General features: G+C 51.3%; 2 protein-coding genes across 2 annotated transcripts in view; one reads left to right on the top strand and one right to left on the bottom strand.

Annotated features, from left to right (window-relative positions):
• Positions 1-3545: 3545 nt before the first annotated feature.
• Positions 3546-7118, bottom strand: LOC103903241 (secreted frizzled-related protein 5). The gene is made up of 4 exons (XM_019473458.1): positions 6793-7118; positions 5850-6022; positions 4835-4924; positions 3546-3963 (listed from the first exon to the last, which is right to left on the bottom strand). Exons 1-4 carry the CDS (start codon positions 7116-7118, stop codon positions 3629-3631), a joined length of 924 nt encoding a protein of 307 aa, XP_019329003.1. The 3' UTR covers positions 3546-3628.
• A 2654-nt stretch (positions 7119-9772) lies between these two features.
• LOC103903333 (WD repeat-containing protein 6) overlaps positions 9773-17781 on the top strand; it is a 13702-nt gene continuing 5693 nt past the window's right edge. The window contains exons 1-7 of the mRNA XM_019473422.1: positions 9773-10021; positions 11057-11153; positions 13241-13403; positions 15029-15214; positions 15641-15731; positions 16280-16403; positions 17681-17781. Of these exons, the coding sequence (XP_019328967.1) occupies positions 9773-10021; positions 11057-11153; positions 13241-13403; positions 15029-15214; positions 15641-15731; positions 16280-16403; positions 17681-17781 (1011 nt within the window). The remainder of the gene's footprint in view (positions 10022-11056; positions 11154-13240; positions 13404-15028; positions 15215-15640; positions 15732-16279; positions 16404-17680) is intronic.

The following is a 17781-nucleotide window of genomic DNA, read 5'->3' on the forward strand; positions in this document are numbered from 1 at the left end:
TGGGAGGTTTCGGCCGCCCCGACGGCGGGGGGGCACTGGCTGACCGCGGCCGGGGGGGGCCTGCCTCGCACCCGCCGCTGTCTGACACCCACTCGGGGGAAAATGCCTTCTCGCGCGTTCGCTTCTCCTCCCCGTGTCGCTTTTCCTTTTCCTTGGGGCGGCGTTAGTGTGATTCTGTTTAAGGTATTTTGATACAGTGTTCGCAGGGGTCACTTGTTCTGGATGGCCCGCTTAGAAGAATTTGGAAGATTAACCTTTCCAGGTTTTTCAGATTCCCTTTAAAATACCATGAATAGACAGAAGATCACTGAAGAGGACCTCGAAGAAGCTGCTAAGCATTAGGAAGGGACAAGAGATCCCCAAACTTTTGGTAATAAACGATAATAAAGCAATTTAGTGTTGGTGCTTCAGTACTGAGGAAATGAGTAACAGGAGAATTGATAGATTTAATGTCTTCCACCATTTTGCGTCCTGTTCTAGATTTATCTTTATTTCTGGCTGCTCTGATACACAACCACACCACGTCCTTCTTTCAGATATTTTAAAACCTTCTTTACCTTTCTGTGACTTTTGCTGTGACTGGTAAAGTCCCTTTCATTGCACTCTGTTCTGGAAATCCACTGAGAATATACAAATTAATTTTTTGAGACAGATGATTACAAAATTCCTACTACGGCAAAGTTGGGGAAAACCTGTTGTCTCTGAAAAGATAGCATGGAGAGTCTTTTAGATGCTTTCTCAATAACATAAGAAGAGGGTTTTTTTCTGATTCCAAATAGATTAAACACACTGAAAGCCTGGCCATAGATCAGAAAAGTTTCTTATTAAACTCCTTTAATGCAATAAGTATCTGGAAGAAATATACAAAGTTTTTTTGTCATTTCTACATACGTGGTACTCATGGTATGCACATTTCTAAGTGGATTTCTGTCTGACATTCAGTAAACAGACCCACCAACCTGGAACTGATACCCCCCTGCGTTCCCAGACCTGACATCGTTACCAGAACCACGGTCTGGGGCAGTCGCTCTGGTTTTCGCTCAGGAAAACTCCTGTTTCCACCTTCTCTGCCCTACTGGAACGGCTTAAGTGAGTTGATCCTGGCCTGCGAGGAAGGTGCTGAAGTTGAGAAAAGGCAGGTTGGTCCTGGCAGCAGTAATCCCACAACTTTTAACTTGTCACTCCAGCACCTCCATCGGTTCTGGGGGAAGCTTTGCTCCCTGAGGATGGTATCACGGGCAGCGACGGACATTCAGCGTTTGAGATGCCACGCTAGTCTGTTCTCCTTTGTCCTCCGATAGGGAGTCCCTTATTTAGAAACTGCAACTCGCAAGAGAGCTCTTATCTCCCGGATGAACCTGCCAGGAGCCACCTCTGACTTCGAAAGACTTCCAGACTTCTCTCTCTATGCAAACAGTACCAATCTAAATCAACTGGTTTAAAAAAAAACACCTAATTTATTGCATCTCGGTTTTTTAAACGAGTGGAAGTGTGTGTTTAACTGGGTTGTGTTAGACAAAACCAGAAGTCGCTAGCAGAGAAGGACTCTTGAATTTCTGGGGGTTTTACTTAACACAAAGCGATGCGGCATGCGAGAGCCAATTTAAGGAAATAAGTGGTTGGTCTGTGATCTTTGCTTTCAGCCGAGCAGGCTGTAGTGGGACTACAGCAGCGGATGGCTCGTTAATGATTTAATGTGAGCTCTGTGCTTTGGAGCATGGCACGGGGCACCATAGGGGAACCTGCGGTTTGTTTTTAAATGTTCTTTCATCTGCATTGAACCCAAGCGTATTTCATGGAGCTATGAAAAAGTCCCTGCCCTATTTTTTCCCCCCTCTGGCTACAAAATGTCATTTCTAAAGCTTGTAAGTCAGACCATCTGTGCACTTTTTAGTTAGGAAACACTAGTAATCAAATAATCCTATGAATGGAAAACAAATATCAGACAAAGCCTTTTCAACCTTCAGAGCTTTTATGTGTTCTGTTGCGTTTTCCAAACGCAGTCTGTTCAGAAGATGCCGCCATTGCAGGGACCACCTGGCAGCGGATCCTGTGGATTGGGCGGCAGTTTGCAAGACAAGGTAGCAGGGAGGAATAAAAATAGGAAATCGCGCTGTGGTTTTCTTCGGAGCCTCAGGGAATAGAAGTAATCACTGCACAAATGTCAGGGCGCAGCTGAATTTCAGTGTGAGTGTCGTGAGTGCTCGTCTCAGCCCACGCTAAATCTGAAGAGGAGATCGCATCGCGGGTTGTTGGTGTGCTTTATGAGCACGGGGAGGCAATGTGTCTCCAGCAAACCGGGTGGCTCTCTCCACAACTGAGACTGCAGGCGTCATGAACGAGGCAGAACGCGTTTCTCACAAAAGCTGGTTTTCCCCTTATTTCAGTCCCAAGTTGAATCCAGTGTAGAAAACTTTCCACGGAGAGTCCTTTGTTAGGCAGTAGAAATCCGACTTGTTTTCTCATTTGGGGATTTGCTGTTTTCTGCTCAGTGGTCTGGAGTGTAGAGCTACAGCTGTGTTTACCCCTGCAGGGAATTACGGTCCCTACGGGTGAGAGAGTGGGCTGCAGAGGACTTGGTGAGACTGAGTTTTGCCGCCTTTTCTGTCTTCCCGGCGTGCAGGGGGAAGGCCAGACAGATGTGTAACGTTTCTTCCCCCCCGTATCAGAACTGCAAGTATCTCCTGCTGCGCTGTGGTCTGTGCTGTGGTCGGGGCTCACCTCCGAGTCCCAAGCAAAGCTGCTGTTGCACACCAGGGCTCACCTCAGAGTCCCAAGCAAAGCTGCTGTTGCACACCAAAGCGGAGGTTTAAACAGCTGATGTCCCACTCCTGCTCTGCTTTCTCCAGGCTCTTGTGATATCTTCGGTCGTTCCCCAGTTACCAGAATCTTCTGATCCAAACTTAGTTTCTGATGTTAAAAAATGGTTTTCCCTGTTATGCAGAAATCCTCAGCTGTCTGTGCTCTGTGCCTTCCCTGCTTGAGAACGCCTGTTTCCTTTTACCTGTGCGGATGCTCATCAACTCTCAGCGCAGCAAGCTGAAGGGACAGCCTGACTCAGCTCAAGAGCGGAGTTTAGCATTAATTTTTTAATGCCTGGATGGCTTCCTCTCCCCCTTAATTTACCTTGGACTGCTCAAAAGTAAAGTATTTGCTCCGTTACATAAAAAAGCATCTCTTAGCAGTCAGAGACGTTCATGTAATCCCTCTGGACAGAAAGCAAGCAGGCACTTGGACAGCATCAATGTCTCAGGGTCAAATAATGAAGCTGAAATGGCTATCAACTTCAATGATGACAACTAGAAGAAACTGTTATTACAGGTCTCTTCTAGTTTGTGCTCGCCCGCAGAGTTCAGTTCAGTTTTGTTGTGACGTTGGATCCCACACAAAGCCGTCCATCGCCAGTCCTGGACCTGCAGAGCCTTGCAAGAGGAATATGTTAAATCTGCATCCTTAAGCTCTGTCCTGGTAAAAGAGGGATCTGTAGTGAGGCCCTATCTGTGGACTATGACTGCTTTGAATCACCTAAAAATATTGTCTGTACATCTCCAAAACACCAACTGCCAGGGAAAGGAGTTTTCTAGCCATAGGGAAAGGAGCAGTTTCTTATTGTTGGAATTGAGATTTTTCAGACCTTCCGGCCAGCCTGTTCAGGGCAGCGGTGATGCTTCCACCTCCGCACCGCCTGGTGCAGGTTCCTGTTCTTCTTCTGCCAGGCGTAGGCCTTGTTCACCACCACTTTGTCACTCTGTACTTCGCCACTTACAATGAAGACCCCTGCGTGAGTGCCTCTCATGATGTTGTGGACACAGGTAGCATCTATGTCCAGCCACTGCTGGAGCCTGGCGGGGATTTCGGTTCTGAGGAGCGGGCCGTGCTTCAGGACCTCCACCCTGGAGGGGTCCAGGTCGAAGTCCGAGATGGTGGTGGTCATATTCTTCCTCAGGATTCGGATTTTCACTGCTGCGGGGGTTGGAAAAAGAGCTGTTAGTTCTGTTTACTTTTCATAGCTCTTACCTACTTAAACACACAGCCAACGCAAGGCTTTCTTGCTGTTTCTGTAATGTGGTGACACATCCATCCAAGCTCTTGTAATTGCAGTGAACTTGTAAAAGTTCTCATTTGAGGTTAGTTTCCAGTACCGAACACCATTCTTCTCACTCCGCTTTTCTCATGGGAGTGGCGAAGGCGTTATCAGCACCACTGCGTGGGCAGAAACCCTGTAGGAAGCAGGGACACAGGCAAGTGGATGCGTCAAAGTCCTGGTCTCGTGCAAATTACTTGGCTTTTCTCCGAGCTGGGATTTCGGGAGGTGACATGACTGCCAGCTGCCCAGGATTTTTAACTTTTTTTGTTTTTCATGAAGGTTGTGTGCCTGAATTCAGGACAGTATCTTGAAAACTTCCTGCCAGCTGATTGAGCAGAGCCAGTGCTGCCACCGGCTTGGGCTAGGAGAGGGAGAGTCGCATTACTAGAGCAACAGTATTGAAGTTTGAAATAACTAACGTGGAGTTTGCTAAAGGTTTTTATGGGCATCGATTGAAACGTTGGTCTCCGAGGGAAAACCAGAGTAGTGCTTGTATTTAGCAGCCGCAGACCAAAACCAAATCGGAGCCCACAGAAATAAAGCAGGTTCTTCACCTTCAGTGCTGCCAGGAGCTGGGCCCTCCTGCTACCAAACAGGTAAGCTGAGAACTGAAAATCCCTGGGGTCTGCTGTGAAAGCTGCAGTTCCTCCAAGTCAGTTTGTTACGGCAAAGCCATTTTCTGTCCGTGCCACTACTTGGCTGCTGGAGGGAGCAGCAGCAACTGAGAGGAGGAGGGGGGTTACTCACCAAAATCATTGGCACAGAGGTTTTCCAGGATCTCCCTGGCAGTGCTGGCCTCCTCAAGCTCGCAGTCCTTGCAGCTGGCTCGGGGCACTGCTGCAACAGAAATTTGGTTATAACACCCTTGTCAAGCTTCACTGGAAAAGGCATAATGCAATTTTGAGATCTGCGAGTGGTGGCTTGCTGTTTCCGAGTGATGCTTCCTCCCGAGCTACCCAGTCCCTGGAGAGAGAGCTTAGGCTGCCAGGGTGGGAAATGTTAAGCTCTCCTTTCTGCGGCTGGGGCAGACGCTGCTTGTCGTGCTTTGTTTAGGCTTGTGTGTGTTGCTGCACGTTAAAGCAGCAGTGAAAATGCTTAATGAAGATCTCCTAGTTCGGATGAAACAGTAAAGCCATTGGTATGGCCAGACTCCATCCAGTGATGCTGAAATGAGGCGTCTGTTCTCCCCTTAACTGCTCTTGAATCCCCCCCCAGTGTTCATCAGTATCTGGGTGTTTAATTTAGCCTTTCAGTCTTAAAGATTTTTTTCTTGTGTAACTCATGTCTGCAGAGGCAGAGGCATGTGGTGTTTCCTAATGTTTAAAGAGAAGGCTTGCAAAACACTTATTTTTTGGATAAATGCTTTGCGTCCAGTGCCCTGGACACCACTGAAAGATCAGAGCTGCGGTTCCTTAGCTCCGCTGGAAGCACATCTCGCCGCCTGGAGCCTGCACACAAGCTGTGCCTGAGCATTAGGCTTTTACAGCGATTTCTTCCCCCTGCCTCAAACCCTGCGTGGTCTGATGGCACCCGGGGAGCTAATGAATACAGTAGAGAGGGGAACAAGCTGCAGTTGACTTTACGCTAATTTTCTAGACACGGTGGAGTTCCCAGAGAGAACAAAACTAGAATTTTATTTTTTTTTTTTTAAATATAGCTTAAACCCAGAAATATTAGGAATAGAAACAAGGCATAGGCCCATCCTTTTGAGCTTTCAGTGTTACATATGGGAAAACATATGAGAAAAAAAAAAACAACTTACTTCTCCTGCTCGTGGAGTTTTCATCTGTGGAGACTGCTGTGATGCACAGTTCATGGTCTGCAGGAAACTTGTTGCAGTTCAGGATTTCGGGCCAGGGGTAGCCGTAACAAGCCATGACGGGTGCGCAGCTTCTCTTGACAGCTTCGCACAGGCTGCGGCAGGGGTAGATGGACCTGGGGAGGGGATGGGGATTGCAGCACCTCTGGGCTCCTTCTGGCAGCAGGCTGAGGGTCGAGCCCAGGCACCACGCTGCTGCCACACGGCTGTGTTGCACACTGTGGCGCTAGCAGAGCTATTTTGGGGCCTTTGATGTGTTTTGAACATTCATGCCCAGGAAGCAAACAATGAATTTCTGAGGACAGGAGGGATGAGGCCGTTCAATACAGGCTGCTGCCAGAAACCCTCACCCCAGCTCCGAGGGATCTTCTCTATTTGTGCAAAGGCTGCTTACCTTTACAGGTGCCTAATTGGATACCTGATTTCCTTAGCAGCTCTGTCCTTTGACGGCTGCACCTCAAAACTGAGGATTTCTCTCTGATGCTGGCACCATCGGGCTGAGGAAGCCCCTGCGTGGTCCAGGCAGGAGCCGGGAAGGGTGCTGCAGGGGAAGGTGGGAGGTGAAGCCGGTGGGTGCCAGCAGCTACTGTAATGTGCAAGGGGGGCAGCCAGGGGAGACGGCAGCGGTGCCTGGGGTGGGAGAGCCGGAAAATCCAGAGGAGGGAACATACTGTTTCTGCTCCTGTGAGATGAAACGCTCCTGTTTCACTTTCAGAGGGAAGATCCCTGGTGGGTAATCCAATTGCCCCTCACCGAGAGGGGCAGCACGGCTTCTTGGGGACGGCGCTGAGCACATTGCACGCATTTTCTCTCGGGAGGCAAATGCAGTTGCGCTCTTGGGGAGTGTTACTTGCTACAGCTGAAAAAACTTGTAAAAACATCTTACCTGTCCAAGCAGATTGGTGCAAAGAGGGAGCAGAGGAAAATCCTAGCATCTGGGTGGCACTCCCTGGCCAGCAAGGGCAGCCAGCTGGAAGACTGCTGGATCACTTCTGGCATGGTCTCGTGCTCCAGCAGGTTAGGAATCCTCATCTCGGAGTAGCCGATATCGTAGCACAAGGCCATACGGTGTGGAATGGGCATGCAGCTGGAGGATCTCCTCAGGTAGCTCGCCCAGGCTCCTGGAGAGCCCCAGAGCAGCAGGCATGCCAGGAGACCCAGCAGCCATGGGCCACCCAACCTCGAGGGGTGCCTGCGGTGGGCCGTGACCATGCTCGGAGCAAGCTGGGAGCAGGCGAACGGGCAGCACACCCTGGACTGAGCTGCTCCCAACTGTGGGACGTCTTTTATAGCCTACAAGCCACCTCTCTGTCAATCCATCCTCATTAAGTGCGGCCCTTTCAGAGCCCTCATGGGGAAGACAATGCTCCAATTTTCATTTGCCAGCGGCCCCGATTGTTTGGATTCTAGCAGGGGTTTGGCTTAGATCAGCAGGTGTGGAAATGAGGGCAGTTGGGGAGGGATGAATGACTTGGCCCATGTGTCTTAGGGCTCTTTCAGCCAAGATTGAATCTCTGTTTGACACCAGTGCTCCAACCCATCCCCTTTCTCTTGCTCCAGGATTAGTCATTATTTCATAAACCCCAATGTTTTCCTCCCTTTTGTTTTTTGTAAAAGCAATCAAGTGTTGCTCAAAGTCAATTAGGAGGCATTTGTTTAGCTGGATCTATTGTTGAGCAGGCAGGGAGATAGGATGGTCTCACAGCCAGAAGTTAACTGTTTCAGAGAGCTGAGGCTAGAGAGGAACTAATTTGCAGCTGTGGAGCCAGGTTGTTTGCAGAGGGGATTGGCAGCGCTTAGCTGGAAAGCCCCTCACCTTGCAACCTGCGTGACAGAGCGTGCTTTCCGGTTAACAGAATCTTTACTTCATTACAAAATCCCGTTACTACCGCTGAAGAGCGGGATTGTCCTTCCTCCAGCACGTAATTAAGATTCCAGAAGCCGTCATTATTGTAGCCCGGTTTGGGGAACTGGAAATACTGGGGGCATTGCTTGCCAGCACACATGGTTCATTCGGACCTGGTGCCTTGCCATGAGGTTCAAACCGGCCAGCGGAAGCTCCGGCTCTGAAGCATCCTCTGGCACAAGGACCCTGTGCTGCCTGTGGCGGAAATTGTTTCCTCGGAGGGCGTTACGGATACAGCCGGCTGCATTGTGTTTCAGGGGCTTCCCAGGAACCTCTCGTTTTCTCCAGGGCTAGTTCTGGTCTGTACTTAGCAAGAAGCCAACTGCTTATTGACAGTTTGAGCTGATAGGGTTGATTTAAGGTCACGGAAGTAATTAACTTCTGCCCCCCCCCCCTTTGAGGATTGCTGCTATAGTGGAGATATAATGTGTCCTTGGCACATACCTGCGGGAGCTCTAGGGGGCTGCGATTTGGAGAGCAGGACCTTGGGCCTAGGAGCACTTAAACCTGTCCTGCTTTGGTGGTTTTTCTTTCCCTCTTCAAAAGTCTCAGCAGCTGGTAACAAGGTCCCCGTAGCAGTGACAGACATCAGCCAGAAGGATCTTCTCAACCTGCTGGGCCACAGTGTAACTGTGCTGTGGAACGGGACCTTGCCAGCGCTTTGCAGGTGCGTGCCCAGTGCACCCTGCAGCTAGAAATCTCTTAGCCTCATAGTCATCGGTGGATTTCTCTGCATTTAAGTTTGCTTGGGATCCCGGTATTGCATGATTGCTGCTGGTGTCATGCTGCAAAGGAAAGCTGGTGATACCGGGACACTACCTGGGTATGGAGCGTGGCATCCGCCATGTGCGGTGTCTTCCCCTGTAATAACACATTTGAAGGCCATTTTTAGTGGGGGATCAAGGGAAAGAGTGGGAATAAGTTTGGAAGTTGTTTCCTTGCTGTTTGAGTTTCATAGTAGAGCACTGTGCCAGGTTCCCCTGAAAGGCGTTTGGTTTTGTGCAAAGTGCTGTCCTCTCCCCGTGAGAGCAAGGAAGCCTGAATCCCTGGCCATCACCACTGCCTACCGCAAAGGTTTTGTCCTGCCTTCCTGCAGAGCAGCAGTTCCCAGACTGTGATCCACATGTCACCTTTGAAGTGATAATATGCGGTGATATGCACGTGTTTGTTCACTCCTTTGTCCATTGTGGTATCTACGAGAGGGTTTAAGGGCTTGACCCCTGGATCCAAACATTTAGGAACTGCTGCTGTAAAAATACCTGCCTCCAGCAGCTCAGGTGTGTGGTGTGTGCTCTTTGAGAGCTCTTCTGGTCAAAGGCTGGATGTGTTTGAATGTCCCAAACTTAGGCAGTTTCTAAATTGCCCTACCCCCCCCCCCGAGCGTGGCATCCGCCATGTGCGGTGTCTTCCCCTGTAATAACACATTTGAAGGCCATTTTTAGTGGGGGATCAAGGGAAAGAGTGGGAATAAGTTTGGAAGTTGTTTCCTTGCTGTTTGAGTTTCATAGTAGAGCACTGTGCCAGGTTCCCCTGAAAGGCGTTTGGTTTTGTGCAAAGTGCTGTCCTCTCCCCGTGAGAGCAAGGAAGCCTGAATCCCTGGCCATCACCACTGCCTACCGCAAAGGTTTTGTCCTGCCTTCCTGCAGAGCAGCAGTTCCCAGACTGTGATCCACATGTCACCTTTGAAGTGATAATATGCGGTGATATGCACGTGTTTGTTCACTCCTTTGTCCATTGTGGTATCTACGAGAGGGTTTAAGGGCTTGACCCCTGGATCCAAACATTTAGGAACTGCTGCTGTAAAAATACCTGCCTCCAGCAGCTCAGGTGTGTGGTGTGTGCTCTTTGAGAGCTCTTCTGGTCAAAGGCTGGATGTGTTTGAATGTCCCAAACTTAGGCAGTTTCTAAATTGCCCCCCCCCCCCCTCTTTTTATTTTCTTCTGACTGGCCTGCCGTCGATATGGGGTCCCACTGTAACAGTTTCTCAGTCTCTGTTGCTGCTCACACTTTTGCTGCAGAAATTCCTGACTTCCTGACAGAGGAAGAGTGCAAACTCATTGTCCACCTGGCACAGCTGAAGGGGCTGCAGAAGAGCCAGATCCTACCAACGGATGACTACGAGGAAGCCATGGAAATGATAGAAATCAGCCAGATGGACATTTTCAATCTGCTGGACCACAATCAGGATGGGCAGCTGCAGCTCAAAGAGGTAGAGTTGCGGGACAGACTGGGGGAGGTTTGCTGGGGGACCCTCTGTCGGGTGCCCTCCTCAGATGGTCTCTTGATTACTCATGTGCTTGGGCAGGGCAGACCCCAGTATATACTGATCAGTATTTGCTTTATTTTATGTCTCAAGACTTGTGCTGGCCTTCATTGTGGAAGTTTCTGGGGAAATGTGCAGCAGTTGTGATGCTATTGGGAGGTATTAATGGTCCTTGGCAGGAGATGTGTGTTTTGAATATGCTGGATAAAATGTTCCTTGTGCTGTGGGGTTCCTCTTGCTGGGTGTCCCAGGGAAGTGAGTTTGTAGCGTAGGCACCGCTTTGCGCAGCCTGTGGGGACTGACTGCGCTCAATTGACCGGACATCAGCAAAGCCACCCCTATTAATGACCCTGGAGGGGGATAATGAGCACCTTGTCCACAGCTCTTCTGCACCCTTGCCCTGTATGGGAGGGTGTGTCAGGGCAGGTGCTGGCAGTTCAAGGATGTCCCTCCCCAGGCTCCCGTTTCAGGTGGGGCTGGGGCTGTGTACTGTCCTGTGGGCAGCACACGTTGTGGAGTAAGGGAACTGTGCCAGTGACAACCCAGGGCAAGGCTCCTTTCTCTGGAGGTCAGAGCCTGCTGAGAGCTCTCCAGAATACTGCATCTCTCTGTCAACGTGGAAAGGAAGCATTTTGTTCCAAGCCCTTATCTTGGACAAGTAAAAGCATTCACTTTTATCATCAGTAGCTTTACTTTCCCTTCAAGAGAAAGAGCTGTGCCCCCTCCATCTCATGACTGCTTAATCGAGTCCCAGCAGTCATTTGCCATGACCTAAACTGGAAATAACAGCATTCATCAGCCACGCACTGTGTATGGCTGCCAGATGATTCTCTCTGCAATCTTCTTTCTGCAGAGACGTGCTGACGCCTGGCTGGCTGATGCTCTGCAGAGGAGAGCCCGCCAGGCCTCAAGCAGGGAATCTGTAGGGTTTCATTAGTACAAGAAACCAGTGCCCGGTATTGATCCATTTATGAATTTCAGGTGTTGACCCACACCCGGCTTGGGAATGGCAGGTGGATGACCCCTGAAAACATCCGGGAGATGTACACTGCAGTCAAGGCTGATCCTGATGGGAATGGTAAGAGCAGCTCCACGGGAATCCCTTCGCCTTCAGCACGCTGGATGCCTTGCACAGCCATGCGGGGCAGAGCAAGAGCCGTGTCCCTGCCCTGTTTCTCTAGCTGTGTTCTTCAAAGGAAAATACCACTGCTTTAGAGACCTTCGCAGAAAAGTAAAATCGGTGTAAACCTCTCATCGCAGCACTCCTGCCCCTTCATCGCCAGTCTAGCAGCAGCCTGGTTCTACCGCCTGGTCTTGGATCTTGCAGAAGCAGGACCAGAACACAACTCTGCGCTCCCTCTCCCCTGTCAGACCTGCCTTGGTTTGTGCCCAGCTGTAACAGGACCTTCAGGGTGCGCTTCTGCTCCCGTGGTCCAAGAGACCACTCTGGCTCTGCCTACGTAGCTCTTGTTACCTGGGCTGCAGGTTTTAAGATGCACCCTCCACTCCCCCCCTGTTTTCAGGGAGACTTCTGCACCAGGCTGGGTGCGCCGCATCACTGGCAGGGGAGGGCGGAATAAGTGGAGGTGGGGGTGGTCCTGTTGGTCAGCCTTTGTTGCTGACCCCCCTCTCTGCCGCTGCAGACTCTGTATTCCATGAGGCCACTTCTGCCCCTCCCACCCCTGGTCTCCCAAGGGCTCCCGCTGGTCCGGACATACACTCTAACCTCTGCTGCTCTAATTAGAGTGGCCTCAATTGAGCAACTCTCCATTTCCTAATCAAATTAAGTGAACGCACAGGCTCTGCACACTCTCTTCCAGTGACCTGGCATTGAGAGCTGCCCAGGAGGAGCTGCTTTGGAGTTGAAGCAGTACCCATGTGAATGCCTAAATATCTGGAGGGCACCCCATGCCCGGCTCCTCCGGGCTGGTGGCATTCTTGGCAGGGGTAGGAGCATATGACTGAGTCCCCAGTGGCTTTTCCACTGTTCCGGACATTAACGAATGAAAGGTCCTGTTAAAGTGCTCTTGGCAGGACCTGGCTTCCAGAGAGCTGCTTCCCTCCGTTGTTAGATTGGTACGTGACACCAAGAGTCACAACCTGGATGTGGCACTGCGTCATCAAAGACCGTGTGGAGTAAGGGGAAGTGGGGACAGGGAGACACTAGAAATAATAATGGTCTGGATAATTTGGTCACGACCACTGGCACCTGAGGAACTGTCCCAGGCTGACCCTTGTAGCCAGTCCTTCCTCCTGCCAGAGGGTGCTGTGTGCCCGGGGAGCAGAGCTGGCACCACAGCAGCACCGGGTTTGCTGCCTGAGCGAGCTCCGCTCACAGCCCACGATGCGTGCTGGCTGCCGGGCAGCACGCTGCAGCACTCTGCACACTCTGGTCCCAGGGACCTGGTCCCCAGTGCAGGGCTTCCTTCTTCTTCAGAAAGGGGAAACAACAAACGTGAGGATTTTTCTGAAGCCAACAAAGGCAAAAGTCCATCCCTTGCTGAGTCCAGTTGAGTGCAAACAAGAAATACCTGTTTTAGTAGAAACCACTTTTTACCTCTCACTTTTCTGTTTTTTCTACTTACGCAACATCATACTTTGTTGTATTTCTCATTCATGTTTTGCAATTACACAAATGCAGAAGAATGTACCACTTGTTTTGGGTTTGGCTTTTTTAAATTACCATGCAAGGTCTTGTAGAAAATGTGGTCTGAGGTGTCCCACTCTGCTCTTAAATGTGTCTATTTAAATAAGTAACAAGCCCCAAGGCATCAGTTGGCGCAGGCTTTCTAGCTGTGGCATTGCACATTAGAACTGCAGTGGCTATTTCTCTCTTTTGATGGATTGTTTTGTGTGTTTTAGGAGCTTTTGAAAGTTCAAAATGGTATTTTTCCCATCCCAGTTCTGACCCTGCGTGGCAGCTAACGGTTCACTTTTGCAGGTTGCTGTATGCCCTCCGCTCAGCTAAAGGTGAGAGCGTTGCTGGGGTCTGTAATGCTGCACATACAGGTGCAGCCCGTGGCGGGCACAGTGGTGGACCCTGAATGGGGTTTGTTTGAGGAAGGCAGTTTCTGCGGTGCCCTCAGCTGGTGGTTTCTCCGAGTACAGGACGCCAAGAGCTATTACCTGCACCAGAGTCAGCCAGCTTTTCCTCTCTTCCCGTAGGTGTGCTGAGTTTGGAGGAGTTCAAACAACTGAATATCCGTGATTTCCACAAGTACATGGGAAGCCAGAAAGTGAAGATGAGTGACTTGGTGCGCAACAGCCAGCACACCTGGCTGTACCAGGGCGAGGGGGCACACCAGGTCATGAGAGCCATACGGCAAAGGTAAGGGCCAGGCAGCCGAGGGGCCGTTGGGTTTGTGTAGGCACGAGGACCACCTGCGCTGGGAGAGGCAGTGGCAGACTTGCTAATATTCACACTTCCTAATTGCGTGAAAGTCTTTGGAGTATAAAGAGCAATGAACACAGACACAAAATGGGGAGAGGAGGTTTTCATTAGAACAAGAATTTGTATTGTCCCTTGGAAAAGGAAAAAGAAAAATCAAACCTTTCAGCATCTCCATTCACTTTTGGGAACAGCCCTATAAAACCAAGAAGACTTGGCATTATATGAAATAATTAATTCTAATTAGTAAATGAGTTTACTGGGAGAAACTGCCTGTTTCCAATGCTGTCTGGGTGCCAGTAGTTACTGTCATTTGCTTTAGTTACTCATGCATTTCACTGAAATCTGTCTTAGCTGTTCAGAGCTGACTTTTTAACAAGCACGACTTCACCTCAAGTAAGCCAAGTTAGTTTAATCCTCTGAGCACACATATCGCAGGGCAGCTCACAGCAGACGGGAGAACCTCTTACCCTTCCCTTCATCTCAGATTTGGTACTGGCAAGCGTTGAAACCCAGCGCACAGGCCAAATCGTTTAGCTGTGGTGAGTTTCAGATAATTGGCTGGAGACTCTCTTGTTCTTGTGGTGCTGGTCCTTGCCCAGAACATGGGTGGGTAAAATCTGTCCCGAGGCTTGAAAACGGCTGTTGGCCACTCCTTTTCTTCAGTGCATTCCAGCGGGAGAATGGGGTCACATATTGCCTTGATTAGAGGAGACTGTGGCTGCCACCTTCTCCGTGCCAGCTAGCCAGCACACACAGGCATCGGCATACTGCTTTTACACTCTTCAGCAGGCCCCACTGTTACAAGGACATGAAGACATAGTGCTGAAAGAGGCTGTTACAGTCCTCCCTGGGACCGTGCGGTGCCTGGAGGGGCTTTGCCATCCTGCCTGGGTGCCGCGTTCCCCTTGCGCCTGCCCCAAGGGCTTCACCAGTCTGAAATTCTCAGAGCTCTGAGTGTTCTTTGGCAGGTCTCGAGAGGTACCTGCTTGCCTTGGGGATGATCTCAGATGTAGCAGCGGAAAAATCCCAGAGCAGGGGGGCTCCGGTCTCCTTGATCACTTCCTGTGCCCCTCTGCCCTGGGGGGAGGCTGCTGAAAAGGCAACGGGAAAAGGTGAGTTAGGTGACAAGAATATTCCTAGAGCTAGTCTCTCATTCACTCTCAGCAGGGGCCCTGTGCTTTGCTAACTGTCCCTGAGGTCTGTAGGTGGTGTGCAGGAGTCCAGAGAAGCGATGAGATGGCACGTGAAGGCTCCAGGGACACACACAGAAGGGATGTTTCTGAGCAAGCAAAGTCTTCCTGAGAGCAGTCCTGCTGGAGATGCACCCTTCGGTTTTGGGGTTTTTTATTAACCTTGACGAGGACTTTCTGAGCTGATGCTGATGGTCCAACAGATCTGTAAGGACCTAGTTATCTTTTGGCATGCTTGCTGCAGCCCATCCGTCTCTCCGGTCTGTTGGGGAAGGGGGTTATCTTTCTCTGGATTTATTCGGTGCTTGGGAGTAGCGGCCAACCAGGGTGATGGTGCTTTCCCCTCACCTGCTCTGCTCTCCTCTTCCCCAGGGTGATGCGCCTGACTCGCTTGCCCCCCGAGATTGTGGAGCACAGCGAGCCCCTCCAGGTTGTGCGGTACGACCAAGGAGGGCACTACCATGCCCACATGGACAGTGGCCCTGTCTTCCCCGAGACTGCCTGCAGCCACACGAAGCTGGTCGCCAATGAAAGCGCTCCCTTTGAGACCTCCTGCCGGTAAGGTCTGCCTTGGCACAATCTGGAACGCACTAGAGAAGAGGTGTGGAGAGCCGTTTCACCTCACCTTGCGTGGGGCTCGGTGCTCAGGTAGTGGGCTAGCAAACCAGCTCTGGAGATCGCTGGCATGAAGGGGTTTGAAGGGGGAGGTGGGTGAAGCCTGCGGGTCCGTGTGAGGAGGGCAGAGTGGTTCTGCAGAGCCGCTGGGCCATCCCCACCAGAGGCTAGAAACACACTGTCACCGTTGCGGGAGGGGATTTTCTTGTCCTTGTCTTGTCCTTGGAGAAAAGCTGATGATGTAAATCACGTATCTTGTGATGTCTTGGAGGAACCGCTGTATGTATGGTGGAGGGGCAGGGTACGGACAGCCCCTGTGCATCTCCTCCTGTTCCAGTTGTGTCCCCTGACAGCCACTCTGTCTTGCAGGTATGTGACAGTGCTGTTCTACCTGAACAATGTGACTGGGGGAGGCGAAACTGTCTTTCCTATAGCTGATAACAGGACATATGAAGAGATGGTAAATGAATCTCACCTACATGTTACCCCTGGGGATTTTGAGTCCCTCTTTGAATGCCTTTATTCGCCGTGGCTGCAGAAGGGGTCCGGTGTGTGAGGTGGGTGGACGTTAGCCTTCGTAGCTAGAGCATGGGGAAGCTGTGTCCCTCTGAGGCCAAGGGAAGAGGCGCAGGGCTTTGACAGCTGCAGCTCTCCCCACTCAGAGGCACGAGGGGCAGTCTGTTGGCCTTGCTGCCATAACGCAGGTCCTGCTCGCTTCTGTCTGGGCAGGTTTCCTCAGACTAAGTCTTGGCAGGTATGTTGTGCTCCTGTCAGGTAACGCGTTAAGGAATGGGCAGCTGCTCAGGAACAGGTCACGGACCTCCAGGTGGCTGAAACTGTCTGCTCCGGGTGGGTTGTGAAAGCCCTGTCCTGCCCAGCGTCAGCCTTGAGCTGTCCCTGTGGGGCATCCAGGGACAGGGCAGGATGATGGCTGGCAGCAGAGGCAGCCCAGTGCGTGCGCTTCACTCCAGCCCCGTTTGCGACACCTTCTCTGTGGTTTCTTGCCAGTCTTTGATCCAGAACGATGTTGACCTGCGAGATACTCGGAAAAACTGTGACAAGGGCAATTTGCGAGTGAAACCTCAGCAAGGCACTGCCGTCTTCTGGTACAACTACCTGTCAGACGGAGAAGGTACGGTCCCGTTTCAAGACTCGGCTCTTGGGAGGGGTAGGACTGCAGGAGGTGACAGCCATTGTCTTCTTGCAGCAGCTGGGAGCTCAGAAGAAAGCCAAAGGGTGGTAGTTGCCTGCTAGTGGGAACTGTAGAGTCTACTTGTCACCAGCTGGGTAGGAGCTTCCTGACCCTTAAAGGCCTTTGTTTACAGGCAGTAGGTCAGTGGCTCCTGATGTCTTTGGGGAACAGGACTAGCTAGCAAACAAAGACCTTGGCTGCACTAGCCATCGCCAGCTGCCTTCCATCCTGCTGTGCGAGCTGAAACTCCTGCTGGAACTTGGTCTGCAATTCAAAATGTTTCACTGATGTGGTGTTGCCCAAAGGGGTGGGGAGGGGAGGTGGACAAAGGCACGGCCATCAGCTCTGCAGCACAGGGAGGCATGGCCCGACTCTGCTTTATAGCTCAGCTGCAGCCTGATGATATGTGTCCTTGGGGCTGTTTTTCTCATGAAGCACAGCGCAGTTTTCCCTGACAGCCAGGCTGGGGAATTGACATGAATCTTCCAGGCTGCTGGTGAGTATGACTCCAGAGTGTTTCGAAGGCAGATTTTGAACAGTGGTGGGAGGAAAGAGTGTAGCATCCCAGCTCCCCCGAGAGCAGCCCGTGTTTCCATCTCTAGAAAATCCACATAGGAGGTCACAGGACCAGCGTTTGGGCTGTTGGATGATAATATCAAGACCATCGCTCTCCTGTAAGAAGAGCCCTGTTGTGTTTTTACGAGCAAATTGTTCCTAAATGGAAGGCGGCTGCTGATGCAAGTCTGCCACAGAAAAACCATGGGACCTCTGTAAAGAGAGGTTCATTTAGAACTGCTGAAGTGCAATCTCTAAGAGGGCTGTGAGCCTCCAACTTCCACGGGCCTTCTAGTGGCAGCACCCATCTCTTCCATGCCAGCCTCCCTTTTTGGGAAGAGCTGAGAAAAACAGCAGCCATGATGCAGAATGCGAGAGCCCCTTGTGCTGAGTGGAGACACGGAGGCAACGAGCATGTTGCACTTGGGGAGACTTGCCCTGGCGAGCTCCTCGCAGGTGCTAGGGTGGGGTAGCACTAAGATGGAGGGCTGCCAGGAGGAGCCAACTCCCGTAAGACGTATCTGAGCTAAAATCCAAGCAGGCGCCGTGGGCAGGAGAGCTGGTGTCAGCGTTCGCTGGCCGTGCCTCCCTGTGCGGCCCCGGCTGTGCCTGCCTGCGCTGCAGTGCTCCTCGCCACCTCCTAACAGGGCTTTGCTCCGCAGGCTGGGTGGGGGAGCTGGACGATTTCGCCCTGCATGGGGGCTGCCTGGTCACCCAAGGCACCAAGTGGATCGCCAACAACTGGATCAACGTGGACCCCAAC

This window comes from Aptenodytes forsteri, unplaced genomic scaffold, assembly GCF_000699145.1.
Source record: "Aptenodytes forsteri isolate BGI_AS27 unplaced genomic scaffold, ASM69914v1 Scaffold53, whole genome shotgun sequence".
NCBI lineage: Eukaryota > Metazoa > Chordata > Aves > Sphenisciformes > Spheniscidae > Aptenodytes > Aptenodytes forsteri.